Genomic DNA, 19,519 nt, shown 5'->3' with positions numbered 1-19,519 from the left:
ATACTCATCTTTACTTAATGCTATCTGTTTCAGCAAGTTATTTTTTATTGTTTTTTATGTTTATTTTTTTTTTAGCAACAGTTAGTTTCATTTAAGAACACTTCTCACCTCATCACCCACTGAGGTAGATCAATTACAATCCATATGCAAAACAAAAAATTAGTCACATAATAATCGTGCATCCGATAATACAAATTAGGCAATCTCCTCCAGCAGAATGGGCCACTCTTTCTCAAGAAGTTTCATTCACATCTGTGCCTTACCTCTTAACTTTCTCTTTACTGGGAATATCCTACCCAAGTTCCCCTAACACTCAAATGCTATCTACTCTTCAACATTCAGTTCAAATCCATCTCTTCTATATCGTCTTCCTTGGTCCTCCCCAGCTAAAAATCTTTCTCACTTCCTGATCTCTCATAGCATTTACTGTATTTTGGCCCAGACCACTTAGAAAGCGGCCAAATACTGCTTACTTGCTTACTTGTCTTATCTCTACTTCTATATCCTATAATACTTGAGGGCAGAGTCCACGTCTGATTTATTTTTTATCATTCCTTCAGCTCTAGAACCATGTTTTGATCCTAGTCAACATTAAATAAACAACTGTTGAGTAATGATGTAGGAGATGCATAAATTATTTAAAATACTTACTATATGGTTCTTTAAGCAATGCAGGAGGTGAGAGTTTAATAAAATAGTCAAGGACACACAGCATTAACTGAAATGAGATGACGAGATCATCCTCCATTTGTAACACTTCCCCTGAAAATAAAACAGGTTTACAATGTAAAGTAACAGATCAGAGACCGAGATTGAGATCTTTAAATCAAGGAAAGCTGTGGTATGGGCATATGCATATACTGTTTTATTCAAGAATAAAGACATGTTAAAGAACTTAAAAAATTTTTTTGTTTTTCAAAAACTCAAATTTGATATAAAATATAAATAAAAGTACATGAAGTTATGAAATAAATGAAGTATAAGTCTACCATGAGAATTTGACATCTAGCAATTATTATTATAGTTCATTCCCTATGTCTAATTCATTTTGTTTTTTGCTTTTTTAAACTTATTTCCAGTTTTTGTAAGAGCTATAGAATTCATTACTTCTGAAAATAATTTTGAAGTATGCTACATGGTAATCTTTAATTCTATTTATTTATTAAACCTCATATATTTTCAACTTTAACCCCCTCCAAAATATTACCATAACCAAAGCCATTAATAACAAAATTAACATATAACTGAAAAGTCATCTATAAAGTAATTATTTAGCATAAAATCTTGGTGCACTGGGTGTTATATGCAAGTAATGAATCATGGAACTTTACATCAAAAACCAGGGATGTACTGTATGGTGACTAACATAATATAATAAAAAATTATTACAAAAAAAATCTTAAAAAGTTAATACAGTAAATATACAACTGGAGGGCTGTGAGGAAATAAATGCATATAATAAATACCTGAGGAAAAAAATAGTGTAGCTATACAAATCATAATCAAATATAGCTATGGTATATTTGCTTGTTGCTCTGGAAGTTTAATTTGGCTCACTTTCTATTCTTGGTATCTGACTGCTAAATCATTAATAATCCCAACAACTACTGAAGGTGCAGAAACTATGTGAAAAAGCACATAACCCTGCATCAGGCAGGTTTTTTAGATCCATAGGTATAGTACAAACATATGTTTGTAACAGACTTAGAAGTTATTAAGAAATACTATACAAGTAAAGAATGATATCAAGGACTTACAGTTAAAAGTAGTAGGGTAAAGTCAGATCAAAGAATTCTCCTCCAATACCCAATAAAATAAAAGGAAAAAATGTACTGGCTAAGTGTTAGGACCAACACCAAATTTGAGAGATACTGACTCAGAGTACCCTCATCTCCTCCTCTTCTGACTTGGAGGGAGGAGAAATTGCTGATGATGGGATAAGGGTAAAACATAGGAAATAAACAATAGCTAACTTTTTTTGGTTGTTGTTGTTTTGGGAGGGGTTTGGTTTTGGTTTTTATTTTTTTGATAGCTGACTTTTTGACAAACACAGAGATTCCAATGTGCTATGCTGAACTGGGGACCAATATGAATCCCAACACAATCCCATTATGGAAACAGGAGGTAATTATCACTGGAAGTATTCTATTTTAGGGTTCATTCTCACAAAAATCTCAGAACGACAAAGACTCATATCATTCAAGATGAATTCTCCACTTTCTTCCTCACCCCCAACTAAAAGTAAGTAAAATAAAAAGCCTGTATGCATATTGTAGCTCTTTGGGGAACACAATTAGCCAAAGTAAAATGCAAAGTGAGTGAAAAGAGATTTATTCACAGTATATCAGAGAAAACAAAACATCACACACCAACCACATCAGAGAAAGTAGAACATCAGTCAGGGTTGCCCACATAAAGTCCTAGTAACATGGGGAGGGGAGAGAGGACAAGAAGCACAGCGATTATGCAAACATACTATAGAAAAGAAAAAAGAAAAGAAAAAATAGAGGCACAATGTAAGAAGGGAAAAAGAGACTTAGACTAGAAGATAATCTATAAAAAGAAAATGCCCTATGACTCCTTGCACTAAGAAATAAAAAACAAATTATATAAAAACAACAACAAAAAGCTAAGGAAAAAGTGAGGACCAAATAACACCATTACAAATATAGTTTAGCTCAAAACAGAAGAAAGTTTTGAGACAAAAACAGTTAATACATAAGAAAAAGACCAAAGATCAGAATAATACAAGAAAAGAAAGTAAATATGGAGGACAAAAACAATCCAACATAAGATAGTTAAGTTCCTGGGACGCCTGGGTGGCTCAGCTGGTTAAGTGTTTGCCTTCAGCTCAAGTCATGATCCCAGGGTACTGGGATGGAGCCTTGCATCGGGCTCCCTGCTGAGCGAGGAGCCTGCTTCTCCCTCTCCCTCTGTCTGCTGCTCCCCCTACTTGTGCTCTCTCAAATAAATAAAATCTTCAAAAAAAATTTTAAGAAAAAGATAATTAAGTTTCTGAAACATAACAGAATAGAATAATACCTAACTGAATAGAATAATATTTTTAAATGTAGTGTGTTAAGATGTCTTTAAAATGAAGAGCAGAACCTTCAGTTTAAAAAGAGATACAGTGTTGTAAGAAAAACTAATATGGAATAAGAAAAATCAAGAGATATTCTAGGTAAGGTATTGAACCTCAAATTTTAAAAAATCAAGTATTCAGAAGTAAATGGGGGGAAATTAAATCTAGTCTATTTCTCAACAGCAATGTTTAATGCAGAAAACAGTGTCCTGAGGAAAACAAGTATGACACAAGAATAGCATGCACAGTCAAGTAGTCCTTCAAGTATAAAGACTATGGGCATGATTCATAAACATGACAAACATAGGGAATATAGTGCCAAAAAGCCTTTTTGAAAAATTCCTTCTTGGTAAAATCCAGGCAGCTAAGGATGAATCAAGAACTCAGAAATGGGGAAATTAAAACAGAGGAGTGACAATAAGTTTAGAACCCACTGATAACACAGAAGTGAGACTAAACTAGTAATTATAATTATAGAATGGAATATAAATGTTATAATCTTTGATAGTGTAATGATAATACAATAAGCAAATCCGAAAGTGAGGGATGGGGAGGTGACAGAAAGTGTGGTAATACTGTACTAACATTCTTTTCCTTTAAAGCAGATTAGTGTATATTGCTTTAAATCAAAACACAAAGTTAAATAAAATAAAGATTCTAACCTTAATTTTTTAATAGTGCTTTTTCATACTCTTAGAGAGATACTTTAAAAAATAATACTGCTTAATTGACTAAACATTTATCTAAATTTAAGCAATTCCTCCCATTTCTCGTTTATTTTCTTCTGTTAAAGTCTGAGTAAAACTAATTTGTATGTTTACATGTTACACTATAATATTCTATTTTTAAAAAATTAGATGTTTCTGAATGCACATATCATCAATTTTTTTTTTCAGATTCCATTCACAAAAATATATCTGGAATGACAATTACAAAGTTTTAATGATAATTTATTTATTTATGGGGAGGTTTGGGGTAATTTTCTACATTTCTCTTTGCATTTGCTGTATTATTTGAATTCTGTATCATATGTACCACTTTTATAAAAATAGTAACATTATTCTCAAAAAAAAAAAAAAGGAAGAAGGATAAAAGGATATTAGAAACAGAAATGAAATGAGACATTTCCAGGGGCGCCTGGGTGGCTCAGTCGTTAAGCATCTGCCTTCAGCTCAGGTCATGATCCTAGCGTTCTGAGATCAAGCCCTGCATAGGGCTCCCTGTTCAACAGGAGGCCTGCTTCTCCCTCTCCCACTCCCCCTTCTTGTGTTCACTCTCTCGCTGCCTCTCTCTGTCAAATAAATAAATAATATCTTAAAAAAAAAAAAAAAAGAAATGAGACATTTCCAAAGCTGGTTCTAGTGTCAGAATTATAAGAACTTGCTAAGAGGTAACAAGTCACACAGAGAACTGGGGAGTGTGAGGGAATAACATTAAATTGAATAAAAAATTTTGAACCTAGTCCAAAAGAATTATTATCACATTTGAAACATTAACATGTAACGAACATAATGACTTTACCTTTCGCTAGTAAAAACGTGATCCAAGAAACTTTTAGCACCAACACAGAGTTTATTTCAGTAGATATCCTAGTAAACAAATAGAAAGCAGAAAAAAATCTTTATACTGACAGTTTTCCAACTATCTCTCTTTTTCTTTTTTTAAAATTACAGGCTTAAATTGACTGCATAAGAGAATACAATCCATTTTAAATGCACAATTTACACCGTAATTCAATTCATCTCAATTCAGTTAGTATTTTTACCAAGATATTTATATTTAGCCCATAGAATAGTATATATTTTGTAAAGGAAATATTTAATATTTCAATTCTAATCTAAAAATATGCACAAGAAGTGGTATGCTATGATGTACTTGGTTTCCAATTACTTAATACTTTCCTGCTCCTTGCTTTCTAATTAAAATCAACACTTAAGCAGAAAAATAGAGGTTTGGATGACTCTAGTTTACCAATTTAATACACTATGCCTTGATAACCTGTTGATATTAACTGGAATAGATTAATATAATTAATAAATATATAATTTTCCTTCACATCAATCATCTTCAATATTACTAGTTCAGTGGGGCAGAAAATTGCATATACTACTCATTCTGTTTCCAAAGAAAATCTCTAGAGCTTTTACATGGGTATACTGTTGGAGCATGTATCATACATTTAAAAAAATAATTTGGAAATCTTAATATACACTGTCACATTTACTCTTACACATAAACTATGTTCTTGGTCTTAATAAAGTTAATAAAATGCCAATAACAGACACTCAAAAAAGATCAACTCAGTGAATTTGCATTTTTCCCAGAACTGGTGATATGTTGCACTGAATCTACTTCCACCCCATTAGTTCTCCTTGTAGTAAAGGGCACATTTTCATATCATCTTCTTTGTGAGAAGATAAATAATCTGCATATGGTTTAAATCTATGACCTTAAATTATGAAGTAGCATGCTATAATCAATCAAACTAACCCTGGCATTATCAACATGTTTGGGATTCTGGCAGAAAAATCTTTTCAAAAACCAAAAAGATAAAAATAACTTGCTCTGAACTACTTACAAACTGCTGGGTTGTGTCAAATATATAAGTTCACATGTCCTAAAAGGAAGAAATAATTATATTAATATTATGGCTTTTTTTAAAGTTACTTTTAAATTTTTTTCATAATTCAGAAATCAATTTTATCATGCTTTTTTCATCTTATTTCAAGAAGTATACATTTTAGGGGCACCTGGGTGGCTCAGTCAGTTGAGTTGTCCACCTTTTGGTTTTGGCTCAGGTCCTGATCCTCAGGATTGTTGGATGGAGCCCCGCACTAGGCTCCAAGCTCAGTAGGGAGTCTGCTTGAGATTCTCTCCATCTCCCTCTGCCCCTCCCCCTGCTCATGTGCACACACTCTCCAAAATAAATAAATCTTTTTTAAAAAAAGTATACATCTTAAAGACAATAAAAGTATAGCATTATTTTAAAAGTTAAAGTAAATTTTTCCAATACATGACATCTCACATATCACTGTACTATTTAATTACAAAAGGACTGGATTCCATATGTGCATTTGTAACTCAGAATACATTGTGTAACTAAATCTTGATCTAGTTAGAATCCCAGATCAGGTCATAAAATCTTACTTAACTTTTAGCCTCACTAAAATAACTCAACTTAAAAGTACTATAAAACCTATTTGTTTAGGACAATGGCAGAGTTAGAATCTCCACAGACCTGCTTCCTAGTATATTAACTATAATTGGTTGAAATTATTTAAAAAATCATTTAACATCTCTGGAAATTCTCCTAAGGGCATACCACAAAAAAGGAAACATTTTCTCAAGATAATCTACTAACTCCTGGCAAGAACAGAAATAGTCCGTGGAATTCAAAGCAAAACTCACTTCCTCCTCTCCAACTCAGCATCATAAACCTGTACCTTGGGCAGGTGCAGCCAAGACACAGGACTCCCTCTCTCCCCAGCTCCCAGCCTAGGACTATCACTCTAGGAAAGGAAGGTGACTAGCATCTCTAATCACCCCCAGCTTTGTATTGTAAAAAGTCTATACCACGCAAGAGGAGCTAAGAGGTCTGGGGCTCCCTTCCTCCACTGAGACCCCACCCATAGAGCAAAAGTTCTATTCCAGGTACAGCAGATCAGTATTGGGGCCTACATTTCTCTCACCCCAGTTAGTTCACAGGACAGAGGTTTTAGACATGAAAGGCGATCTGAGAAGACCAGGGACTATTACCTCTTCTCAGTGATAATTATTATTTTTTTTTTAAGAGAGAGCATGAGAGAGAGAGAGAGAATATGCACAGAGGGAGAGGGAGAAGCAGACTCCCCACTTATCGGGATCCCCTCTTAGCAGGATCCAAGGGTCCTGGGATCATGACCCAAGCCAAAGGCAGATGCCTAACCAACTGAGCCACCCAGGGGTCCCTCTTTTTTTTTTTTTTTTTTAAGTTTATTAATTTATTTTTTTAAGAGAGAGAGAGAGAACACACATGCACAGGGGTGGATGGGCAAAGGGAAAGAAGAGAGAGAATCCTAAGCAAGCTCCATGCTCAGCTCAGTGCAGAGCCAGATGTGGGGCTTGATCTCATGACTGTGAGATCATGACCTGAGCTGAAACCAAGAGTCAGCCACTTAATCAACTGAGCCACCCAGGCGCCCCCTCAGTGATACTCTTAAAGCAAAAGTAACATTCCAAAAGAAGAGGACACTGTCCCCATTCTGACCTCCTGAGCAGTGGCACAGAAATGATGTCCAGGGGAGAGGCAAATCTTAAGAAAAAAGAATTCTTCTTTTTTTTTAATTCAAGAGAGAAACACAGAGAGAGAGAAAGAATGGGGAGAGGGGAGGGAAAGCAGAGAGAGAGGGGAGGAGAGCTGAGCATGGAGCCCTATGCGGGGCCCAATCCCAGGACCCCGAGAATATGACCTGAGCCAAAGTCAGACACATAACCAACGGAGCTATCCAGGTGCCCCAAGAAAAGAGTTCTGAAGCTCTCTCCAAGGTAATTAACTTCATTTGGAACATTTGTGGGGACTTTCAAGGCTAAGTTCCACTGAAAACAATGGAAACTTTGGTGGTGAGCAAGTTAAGAGGAGGCTAGCAGTTCTATGAAAGCAACAAGATATATTCTAGACCACCTAGGAGAGAACCAGGGGAAGAAACAGCTAAGAGCTCTCCCAGAAAAAGAACAAGCCTTAAGGCTGACCTCAAAGACTATTCTCACAGAAGGAGCCAAATTTAATTGGATCAGACTGTGAAGCAAGTTCAGATGTGGAGTATTGTCAAAAACAGCAAAACAGTCAGCAATTAGTGGAAGGTTAACAGCCAGGTATTAACAAGAGATCAGGGGACAAGACTGTCAAAGAGAAACTCTTGAAAATGACTCACCTCAGAGTGATTGTCACATGCCCAATGGCTACAATGAAGAGCAATATCAGAGGCTACACACTACCGGACAAATAGACTTCACTGAAATAATACAGCTAGGCCACTAAACAAATAAACAACCACAACAGAAAGCCCCAAGAGAAAGGAGAATCAGTACCTAGAGTTACTACAGTGTTATCAAAAATGTTCAATTTTCAAAAATCAGTAAAATATGCAAAGAAGTAGGAAAGTATGACCTCTACATGGGAAAAAAAGCAGGCAAAAACAAGACAAAACAAAACCAAAAAACACCAAAACTGCATTTGAGAGAGCCCAGGTGGCAGACGCAACAGACAAAGACTTCAAAGGAGTAACTATAAATCTATAAATATACCCAAAGAACTAAAGGTAACCATACCTAAGGAAGAAAGAAAGACATTTTTTCTTTTTTAAAGATTTGTTTATTTATTTGAGAGAGTAAGAGAGCAAGCACACAAGCAGGGGGAGTGACAGGCAGAGGAAGAGGGAGAACTAAGATCCCCGTGGAGCAGGGAGCTCAATGCAGTGCTCAATCCCAGGACCCTGAGATCATGACCTGAGCCGAAGGCAGATGCTTAACCCACTGAGCTGCTCAGGTGCCCCCAAAAGAAAGGTATTCTGACACTGTTTCATCCAATAGAGAATATCAATAAAGAGAAATTACTTGGGGCGCCTGGGTGGCTCAGTCGTTAAGCGTCTGCCTTCGGCTCAGGGCGTGATCCCGGCGTTATGGGATCGAGCCCCACATCAGGCTCCTCCACTGGGAGCCTGCTTCTTCCTCTCCCGCTCCCCCTGCTTGTGTTCCCTCTCTTGCTGGCTGTCTCTTTCTCCGTCAAATAAATAAATAAATAAATAAATAAATAAATAAATAAATAAATAAATTTAAAAAATATTAAAAAAAAAAGAGAGAAATTACTTGAAAAGAACCAAATAGAAATCTTAGTTGAAAAGTACAATAACCAAAATGAAAAAATCACTAGGCGAGCTAAACAGGAGATCTGAGCTGGCATAAGAAGGAAACACTAAACTTGAAGCTAGGTCAAAAGAGAGTATGTTGTATGAAGAACAAAGAGGGGAAAAAAGGAAAAATGAAGAGATTCACAGAAACGTGGGTTACCAAAAAATACACCAATACATGTGTAATGTGAGTACCAGAAAGAGAGCTGGGGGTGAGGGTGGGGAGTGTTGGGGAGCAGAAAGAGCAGAAAAAAATATTCTTCTGAAATAGATGAAATAGCTGAAAACTTCCCAAATCTTATGAAAAACATTAATCTACACATCCAAACAATATAAACTCTGAGTAGGATGAATATAAAGAAACCCACACTCAGATATATCACAGTAAAATTGTTTAAAGACAAAGAGAAAATCGGGAAAGCAACAAGAGAAAAATGATATATTATGTATAATGGAACCCAATAACATTAACAGCTGACTTCTCAAGAAACAATGAAGATCAGAAGGCAGTAAGATTACTTATTAAAAGTGCGTAAAGAAAAAGAAAGTTAACGAAGAATCATACCCAGCAAAACTATCTTTCAAAAGTGAAGATGGGCGCCTGGGTGGTTCAGGCAGTTAAGTGTCTGCCTTAAACTCAGGTCATGATCCTGGAGTCCCAGGATCGAGAGCCCCACATTGGGCTCCCTGCTCAGCGGACAGGCTGCTTCTCCCCCTGTCCCTCACCCCGCTTGTGCTCTCTCTCTCATATAAATAAATAAAATCTTTTTTTAAAAAAAGATGTGGATATGCCTTCAAAAAAAAAAAAAGTGAAGATGAAATAACGACATTCCCAAACAATAACAAGAGAATTTGTTGATAAGAGACTCACTTTACAAGAAATACTAAAAGAAGTTCTTCAGGGTGAAAACAAGTAACCCAAGATTAATTCATATCCACATGAAAAAACAAAGACCACTGGAAAAGGTAATTACTATAAAAGATGGCATAATTGAATATTCTCCTTTCTTCTCCTAACTGGCGTAAAGAGCAATTGTATGACACGGTATGTATATATTTATACTGCTGAACCTATAATATATAGGAACGTGATGTATTTGACAATAACAGCACAAAGGAGGTGGGTGAGATCAAAGCTGTATTGGAGTAAACAAATGAACTAGATGGTAAACCAAATCCATGGGAAAAAATGAAGAGAACAAGAAATGGTAATAAGACAATGAAGATAACAAATTCCATAAATATACACTCACTTTCCTCTATACTCTCAACTACTTTAAAAGACATACAACACAAATGTCTATGAACCGATGAATGGATAGACAAAATGTGGTAAACCATACACAATGGTTCACTCCATAATAAAGAGTAACAAAGTATTGAAACTCCATAATACTCATAATAAAGAGTAACAAAGTATCAAAACATGCTACAATATGGATGATCCATGAAAACATGCTAGGGAAAGAGGCCAGTCACAAAAAATAGGTAAATAAAAAATTTATGTTAGAAAATTACTATCCTAGGGGCACCTGGGTGGCTCAGTCGGTTAAGCATCTGCCTTTGGCTCATGTCGTGATTGTGGGGTCCTGGAATAGAGCCCTTTGTTGGGCTCCCTGCTCAGCGAGGAGTATGCTTCTCTCTCTCCCCCTGGCCCCTCCACCCCACTCGTGCTCTCTCTCTCGCTCACTGTCTCTCAAATAAAATCTTCTAAAAAAAGAGGAAAATTACTCTAATACAAAGCAGATAGTATCAAGAAAGAATTTTTATAATTACAGAAAAGATGTTTAATGTGTGATGCACTATTTTAAATTATTTTCTAGGGGTGCCTGGGTGGCTCAGTCATTAAGCGTCTGCCTTCAGTTCAGGGCATGATCCCAGAGTCCTGGGATCGAGCCCCCAATCGGGCTCCCTGCTCCGCTGGGAGCCTGCTTCTTCCTGTCCCACTCCCCCTGCTTGTGTTCCCTCTCTCGCTAGCTGTCTCTCTCTCTCTCTCTGTCAAATAAATAAATAAATAAATAAAATATTTTAATTAATTTTGTGACTTAATGTAACTCAGAATAAAATGCTATCATACAGTAAAAGATAACTGCATTCAATATAAATCTGTGCTCACATGGGAGCTAAAAGCACTTGCAGCTACTGAACATCTAAAATGTGGCTAGTGTAAATGTAATTGTGCTGTAAATGTAAATTACACACCAAAGTATTCAAAAATACTTAGTATGCGGGGCGCCTGGGTGGCACAGCGGTTAAGCGTCTGCCTTTGGCTCAGGGCGTGATCCCGGCATTATGGGATCGAGCCCCACATCAGGCTCCTTCGCTATGAGCCTGCTTCTTCCTCTCCCACTCCCCCTGCTTGTGTTCCCTCTCTCACTGGCTGTCTCTATCTCTGTTGAATAAATAAATAAAATCTTAAAAAAAAAATACTTAGTATGAGAAAAAGAATGTGAAATATTTCATTAATAACTTTTATATTAGTTTCATGTTCTGATTAAATTGTAACTCATATAACATAAAATTAATTTTAAAGTGTATAAATTCAGTAATTTTTAGTATATTTACTTTGTTTTGCAACCATCACTATCTAATTCCAGATATTTCCATCATCCCCATAACAAACCCCATACCTATCAGCAGTACTCTCCATGCCTGGCAATCACTAAGTTACATTCTGTCTCTACGGATATGCCCCTTTGGACATTTCATACAATGGATTATATGGCTTTTGTGTCTGGCTTCTTTCACTTAGTTTAATGCTTTCAAGGTTCATCCATGTTATAGAATAGTATTTTATTCCCTTTTATGGCTGAACAATAATCCATTTTTTGGCTATTATAAATAATGTTGCTATGAACCTTAGTGTACAAATTTTTGTGTGAATGATACGTGTTGAAATATTTTGGGACATATGGGTTAAATAAAATGTTAAAATTAATTTCACTTGTTTCTTTTTAACTTGTCACGTAGCTACCAGAATATTTAAAATTCATGGCTTACATTATTATATTTCTCTGTGACAGCATTAATGAAGCTAAAAATAACCTTAAAAGCTACCATTTATCAGCCATCAAAAAGAATGAAATCTTGCCAATTGCAATGACATGGATGGAACTAGAGAGTATTATGCTAAGCAGAATACGTCAGTCAGAGAAAGACAAATAACATATGATTTCACTCATATGTGGAATTTAAGAAACAAAACAGGTGAACATAAGGGAAGGGAAATAAAAAAAGAGAGAGAGGGAAGCAAACCATAAGAGACTCTTTTTTTTTTTTAAAGATTTTATTTATTTATTTGACAGAGAGAGAGACAGCCAGCGAGAGAGGGAACACAAGCAGGGGGGTGGGAGAGGAAGAAGCAGCCTCCCAGCAGAGGAGCTTGACGTGGGGCTCGATCCCATACCGCCGGGATCACACCCTGAGCCCAAGGCAGACGCTTAATGACTGCCCCACCCAGGTGCCCCCATAAGAGACTCTTAATGTTAGAGAACAAACTGAGGATTGCTGGAGGGGTGGGGGGTGGGGGGTGAGGGATGGGCGATGGATGATGGGCATTAAGGAGGGCACTTGTGATGAACACTGGGTGTTACATGTAAGCGATGAATCACTAAATTTTACCCCTGAAACCAATATTATACTACATGTTAACTAACTAGAATTTAAATAAAAACTTAAAAAAAAAAAGCTACCATTTATTACACACTTAGTATGTGCTGGAAGGTGAGCTAACCAATAACACTGTCTTACTTAATTCTCACAATTACCCTACAAGGAAAGTATTACTGGCTATATTTTAGATTGAAATTGAGGTTCAGAGAGGTTAAGTAACTTTTCCTAGCTCACGCAGTCAGTAAATGACTAAATTAATATTCATACTTAGAACTGTCTAGCTTTTTTAAAGTGACCATAATCACTATGGCATATTGATACACACACACACACACACACACACACACAGTCTGCTCTGAAATGAACAGGTTCTGATATCACAGTTAATTTTCCTAATTGCTCTTCAGTAAAAGGTACAAATAAGATAGAAAAAACTCTGCCACTCTGGCAATATTCTTTAAAGCCAATAAACACTAAATTATCTCATATAACCAACTAGTTAATAAAAATTCTAAATCCCTTTTACAAACGCCTGAGTGATCTTTTAAGGCCAGATCTGACTGTCATTCCCACCTTAAAATCATGCAAATGACTCCACTGTCTGCAGGGCATAAGTCCAAGCTCACTATCAGTCTGACCCATTCCTACCTTTAAGCCATCAGCAATATCAAAGTACATCATGCTACTGCTTTGCCTTTGGACATATGCTAATCACTCTGGCTGGGAAGCTCAGTCCGAGTTCCTACACATTTTGCTTGGTGAATTTATCTTTAAACCTGTTCAGACATTGCCTTCTATAGTTTTTACTTGATCAAAAGCACCTCACAATTACCCTTCTTGCCCTTAAACATACACAATATTTTGCCCACTATGTAATTTCTACTTCTCATGTATAATCCTCTACAACAGAGCATCACACGCATCAATGCACTTTTTTATTAAAAAACTATAATTTATGTTACTATATTTACTATAATCATAGTGTCATTAGATTTTGTATCCCCAGAACCTAACATATAGCTGAGTACTAATAGCCACTTAGTTAATGCTTATTGTAGTTTCTTAATTTATTTGCAGTAAACAGCTGATAGCTAGCCTAAAGTTTAATAGTCTACAAAACACTATTTCCAGAAGTTAAATGATGTTAAACACATATAAACATATTAGTCGCCTAATAATTTAGGAAATGATAAACTCAACAGATTCAACATATTATACAGGATTTTTAAGAACCCTGGGTTGTGAATGTACAGTCTCACTCTTTAACCAGGGGTGTAGTATGTAAATTTTCCCAAACTGGGCCAGAATTTTTTTTGTTTTATAACCTTCCTGGAGGAGTACCTGGCTAGCTAGCTCAGTTGGTAGAACATGTGGCTCTTGATCTCTGGGTCAAGGACTCAAGCCCCACGTTGGGCACAGAACTTACTTAAGAAAAACAAAAAAACAAAACTTGTGGAAAGTTTACTATGTTTATTACAGGTACTGGACTCAGCAGTGTCTGCATTATCTCATTTAGTACATTAAAAAACATAACAGGGTAGGGGCGCCTGGGTGGCACAGCGGTTGGGCGTCTGCCTTCGGCTCAGATCCTGGCATTACGGGATCGAGCCCCACATCAGGCTCCTCTGCTATGAGCCTGCTTCTTCCTCTCCCACTCCCCCTGCTTGTGTTCTCCCTCTCGCTGGCTGTCTCTATCTCTGTCAGATAAATAAATAAAATCTTTAAAAAAAAAAAAAACATAACAGGGTAGTCACCATTCTCAACTCAGTTTATACACTAGAAAACTAAGCACTAAAGTTAGGTAACTCACTTGTCCAAGATCATGCAGAACTTGTTGGAGCCCAGAGTAGAATACGAATCTGACTCCAAAGATTCCATTCTCTTCAACACTAAACTGTGCTAGAGCCTCTCTTTTTTGGTAGGGCATCATACCAGACTACTATTGTAGAGAAAATTTTTGTGAACTCTAATCTTGAACCCTATTTACTAATCTGAAATAGCCAGTGTTTTACTTCAGCTAGTGAAATACTTCAGAATTATCCATATAATATTTCACTTTGTAACTTTCTTTTCTAACTTCCTTTAGCCCCCATAAGAATCATAAATACAATGTATCACTAGAAGGTATGAAGGGTACAGGAAAGAGGTAAAACAGAAATAAATATCCAAGTAGATTTCTGATCTCAGATAGCAAAGCAAAAATCCTAGAAGTATTTAATTAAAATTATTATGGCAGGGAAAAAAGTCAGGACTGCACTCCAAATCATTCTCGCTAAAATTCTGTATCTAGAAATAACCTGAAAATTATAGGTTTTGAAGTACTAGTCTTTACAGAATAGATTTTTCTTAAATATTGGCTTAGAGAATTTTTTGCTTAATTTATTATCCTGGTAACACATCCTCTTTAGAAATGTAAGTTATTCATACAAAACCTTGGTTAACATTTTGGTATTTCTTTTCCAGTTACTGTCATTCAATACATTAGTGTCGATACATACAACTTCCTTCTGCAGTTATAATCTCAGTATATCCTCCTTTATTTATTTAACATTAGAAGCATTTTTCTCATATTGTTTTATTCCTCATCAAATTTTATATTTATTTAATTAGAAGCATTTTCCCATATTAATATTCCTCAGCAAATTTTATTTTATTTATATTTAGTGTTTAGATATTTATATCTTATCTTTATTTCAGTCATGCATAAATAGGTTGTTTCCAGCTTTTCGTTGATTTAAATAATATTGTGATAAAAATCTCTAAAGCTTTTTTGTATTTAAGATAACAGTCTTAGGATAAGCTCCAAGATATGAGTTAAAAAGCCATAAACAACTCTAAGGGACAGAAGCATTCAGAAAAGTCCCAGTAAGGTTAAAAAAAAAAAGAGAAAAAATTATATATACCATATAATTTATATAAAACAATATCCAAAAGAAAGAAATATTCTAAATATGAAAACTGGTTAACTCCAGTATTACAATTTTGGATGATTCGTATTTTATTTATGCTCTTCCGTGTTTTCCAAGCGCTTTATACTTATACATTCCTTGTACAAATTAATTTTTACTACAATAAAAAAATGCCTTTTTTCCTGTGCAAATAGATTTTACTCAAGAAAAGACAAAAGAAAATGACCAATGTGACCCTATTACAATTAAAAACGAGGAGCAAGAAAAATTCCTTCAAAAGCCATAGGCCAATCTTGATTTTTCTCTCCACTTTTCTTATCCTCTATTACACCTCTGAAGTTTTAGTGACATACCAACCAAAAAGAAGGAAAGGGAAAATAGAAGCATTTAGTAGCATTCTTCTGAGAAGATACTTCTTTCCAGCTCTGTCTCCATATTCATTCCCCTCAGAATATGTAAGGACATGCCTCTTCTTCCGTCTCCCTTTACAACTATTTGTTTAGCTAAAATATTAACTTTTATATATTCTCTACCAAGTGAAACGAGCCCCAGAATGAACATAGTAACAGCCACATGCCAGATTTGGCATTTTACCAGTGGCAGTGGGGACTTGGATGAAAAGTATATTAAAAACTTAACCCAAGTTTATCTGAATTTCATCTTTCTCCCAGTTAAACAGTAATGAGAAGTCTAAACCACCACTGAGAACACAAATCATAGTTTGGTAGTATAGGTCATGTACACCTGCTGCTGCCAGTATGTTTTTCTCTTTCTAAACTAAATAACACCATTAGGAAGTTTAAATTTAGGTCACTCTTCCGCTGAGAACTGGAAGTCTCCGGCAGAGAAGACTAAAGTCTTAAAGTTTGTTAAAACAAATGAAAAATATGAAAGGACAGTATAACACGTTTGGAGGAAACATTCAGAATGCGTATGACTGGATAAAAAAGAAAGCTAAGAACCAATAAAAAACTAACAGCAAAGGGGACAAATTTAAGGGGTAATACCCAATAACTTTACTAAATATACTTCCCAGATGGAATCTAATCATCAACAGTAACATGCAAAACTGGGGTGTAATCCTAATAAAATTTTTACTTTACCTTTCTAATTTGCTGTAGAGTGCACACAATACATTATACTTCTTCAACAGTCTTGACATAGCATTATCAACTTTAGTACTGGTATCAATTTCTTTTAGTAAATCAAAGAATTTGCAGACACTACAAAGAAAGGAACAGAAAAAAGTGAATCTGTAACTGAAAAATTTTGTTTTATTTCTTTTTTAAAGCATAGACATTTCAATTCAAAAGTTTGTTAGCTCTACACCAAATCACTGTTATATTCATTGGAAGGAATTATTTTTTGCATTTTACTAGTTTGGAGAATAAAGATCAACTAGCTTCAACCTATAGCCCTGTATCTGTATACCTATGCCTACATCAATTTATACAAAAAAAAGAGGGGCTGTTATGATAGACATATACACACATATTTATTTCTACACCTACCTATATGTTTTGAAAACCATAAGAGTTCACATCCATTTATCCAATTCCAACATAAAACCACGTGGTTTATTCTAATCCTTCCCTTTACAAATTTATAACTCTTCTTTGATAGTGAGAAAGCTGGGATCCATTTATCTTTATTTACTCAGTCAATCCCCCCACGTGTAACTACCTTCCATCTCCAAAGTTACCCAGTCTTCCACATGGGCACTCTCCTCTCCTGCTCAGACTGACTCCCCATCCTAGACTGCCCCAACCCCTCCACATGGACATCTTCCTAACCCTAGTAGGGTTCTGACTCCTCAGCCTTGACTGCACTCATTTCCCATGTGGTCTGTCTATCCACATACCCTGCTTGGTCTCTGACATTGCACAGCAAGCAGCCCATATCAGGGCCCTCATCCTCAACCACATCCAGGTGAATGCCCTCCTCATCCCACTTGGGCTCTAACATCCTTCTCTGCACCCCATGCTCTCTCCTACCACAGATGCACATACCTACTTTCTTCACCCACCAATGGTTTTAGGACTGAATTGATGGGGAAAAGGAAAAGAAAAACTCATTAAAATTGTTAGGTTGTTTAAATAATGACTTTAAATCATTCTTTATTGTTTTCTATAAAAAATTAATCTATTTGAAATATTAATACACAAATTTTTCACTAATAAAAAATAGGGCACTAAGCATAGCAATCACCAACTGCACCTCACACACTCATTTCTAATCAAGTTTGTCTAAGGAATTATATACCAAAGCTGCTAAATGAACTCAAGGGTAGTTACCAGACCCACCCATTCGCTCTCTAGCAACTAATGAGTTATAGGCTTCATTCTAAAAAATGGGCTGGACCACTCAGGACAACCATCTCAAGAACTGTAAAAATAAAAGTTTCAGCTAATCAGCAGCGAACGTAGAGCCCAAGAGAAGGTTATTAAAGTACTCGTGACATAGAAGGGACTGGGGCAGCCATGACAAGCTACACAGAGCAGCAAATAAAGGAGAAATGATATGGAGTAGCTGATCATGATGCTGCTCACGAGAGAGAGGAGAACGGAGTAAATGTCTAGATATCTTCAAAGAAAAATAAAGCAACCTCAGAAAAGCATTTATTCAAGAAGCACACTCAGTTTCAGTTTTTATGAGACATATGGCAATATCTATGGAGCACCATGGAAACTGAATTGTTACTACAAAGCCACCTTTCTCTAGGGGTAATTTAAGTGCGTCTCTATTCCTTCTGCAGCCCTCCTCTGAAAGAAAGAAAAGAAGAAGGAAGGCTACCGAGAGGAAAAGTGGCAAAAAAAAAGCCAGAATTAAGACACACAAATCTAAAATAACTACTTATTCTACAGCAGTGCTCCATGGATTGATATGTTTTGTTCTATGTCCACAATTAAGTAAGTACAAAAATTGAGAGTAAGATATGAAACTTTTATGGCAATTTAACACTAATTTTATGCCTGCTGAATATAATAGTTTGGTCCTGCGGTTAGTATAATTTTTTTCTTTCATTTTTCTAGTAATTAATTTATATTCTATATTTTTTAAATGTCAGTCCATGACATATTGAAAAAACAGGTACTTTACCAAAGTACATTTAAGCAGCAGTGGTCTAGATATCATTCCTGGATAGTTATTAGAACAAAGAGATTAGAGATTAGAACAAAGAAAAAGTTGTGACAAATATATTATTATATTTATTGCAGGGAGATTATTTATGACATGACCAATTGTAAGTGTTGCTCCATTCAGGAAAAAATTTCAGGAAAAGCTTTGCCAGGAAAATTCTTTCATCTTAGAGATAAAAGATGTAATAGCCTGTCTTATCTATTTAGTAGTCTGTAAATAGCTATACAACACTGTTTTGCAGCCATCTGTTTAATTTTATCTTCCCCACTGGAATGAGTTTCTTGAAGTCAGAGACTATTTCTCACCTCTATATCATTAGAACTTAGCACAGTATCCCAGAGCCTAACAGCTGTTTAAGTTTTCTTTCTTTTTTTTTTTGCAGGGGAAGGGCATGGAAGGGTGGTCTACAGAGGAAAGGAATCAAGACCTCCTCAGTACATATGGTTAAGTTACAAGCACTGACTCTATGAACTACTTACTTTTTTATTTATTGTAAGTTATTTAGTTCTCATAATTCTATAAAATAGCTAATAATTTTCATTTCACAGAGGAGGAAACTGAAACCTAATAAAGCTAAGCAATCTGCTCTAGGTCATATAGCTTATAAAACAACAGACTCATTAAACCCGCTCTATCTTAACTGAAACACCCATATCCTTTTCAATCCTCTAGGCCACCAAAACGTCTACTGCATGAATGTAGAAATTAATGTAGAAATTTACTTAGTTTATTTTTCAGCTATAAAAAATGATTTTGATTTAGTAATTATATGAATAAAATAAAACTGAAATCTGAGAGGTAAACCAATTCTAATCCAATAGGTTAAAATATGAATATACAAGGTGTTTACTTCCACGTTTTATTTAGAGGTAGTAAGAAAAAGTTACTGA

The 19,519-nt window shown here is 35.6% G+C and overlaps 1 protein-coding gene across 2 annotated transcripts in view; it reads right to left on the bottom strand.

Annotated features, from left to right (window-relative positions):
* Window positions 1-19,519, bottom strand: part of RB1 (RB transcriptional corepressor 1) — a 151,875-nt gene that overhangs the window by 95,043 nt on the left and 37,313 nt on the right. The window contains exons 4-7 of one of the 2 annotated variants that reach the window (XM_045796812.2): window positions 16,592-16,711; window positions 5,661-5,699; window positions 4,604-4,671; window positions 652-762 (exon numbers count right to left, since the gene is read on the bottom strand). In XM_045796812.2, coding sequence (XP_045652768.1) covers window positions 652-762; window positions 4,604-4,671; window positions 5,661-5,699; window positions 16,592-16,711 — 338 coding nt within the window. Of the gene's footprint in view, window positions 1-651; window positions 763-4,603; window positions 4,672-5,660; window positions 5,700-16,591; window positions 16,712-19,519 lie in introns of those variants that run through there. The other variant, XM_087865149.1, reaches the window with a different exon arrangement.

This window comes from Ursus americanus, chromosome 10 (assembly GCF_024610735.1).
Source record: "Ursus americanus isolate L20-20 chromosome 10, mUrsAme1.1.p, whole genome shotgun sequence".
NCBI classification, from domain to species: Eukaryota; Metazoa; Chordata; class Mammalia; order Carnivora; family Ursidae; genus Ursus; species Ursus americanus.
Note: the sequence above shows the minus strand (reverse complement) of the source record. Positions and strands in the feature narration are given on the sequence as shown.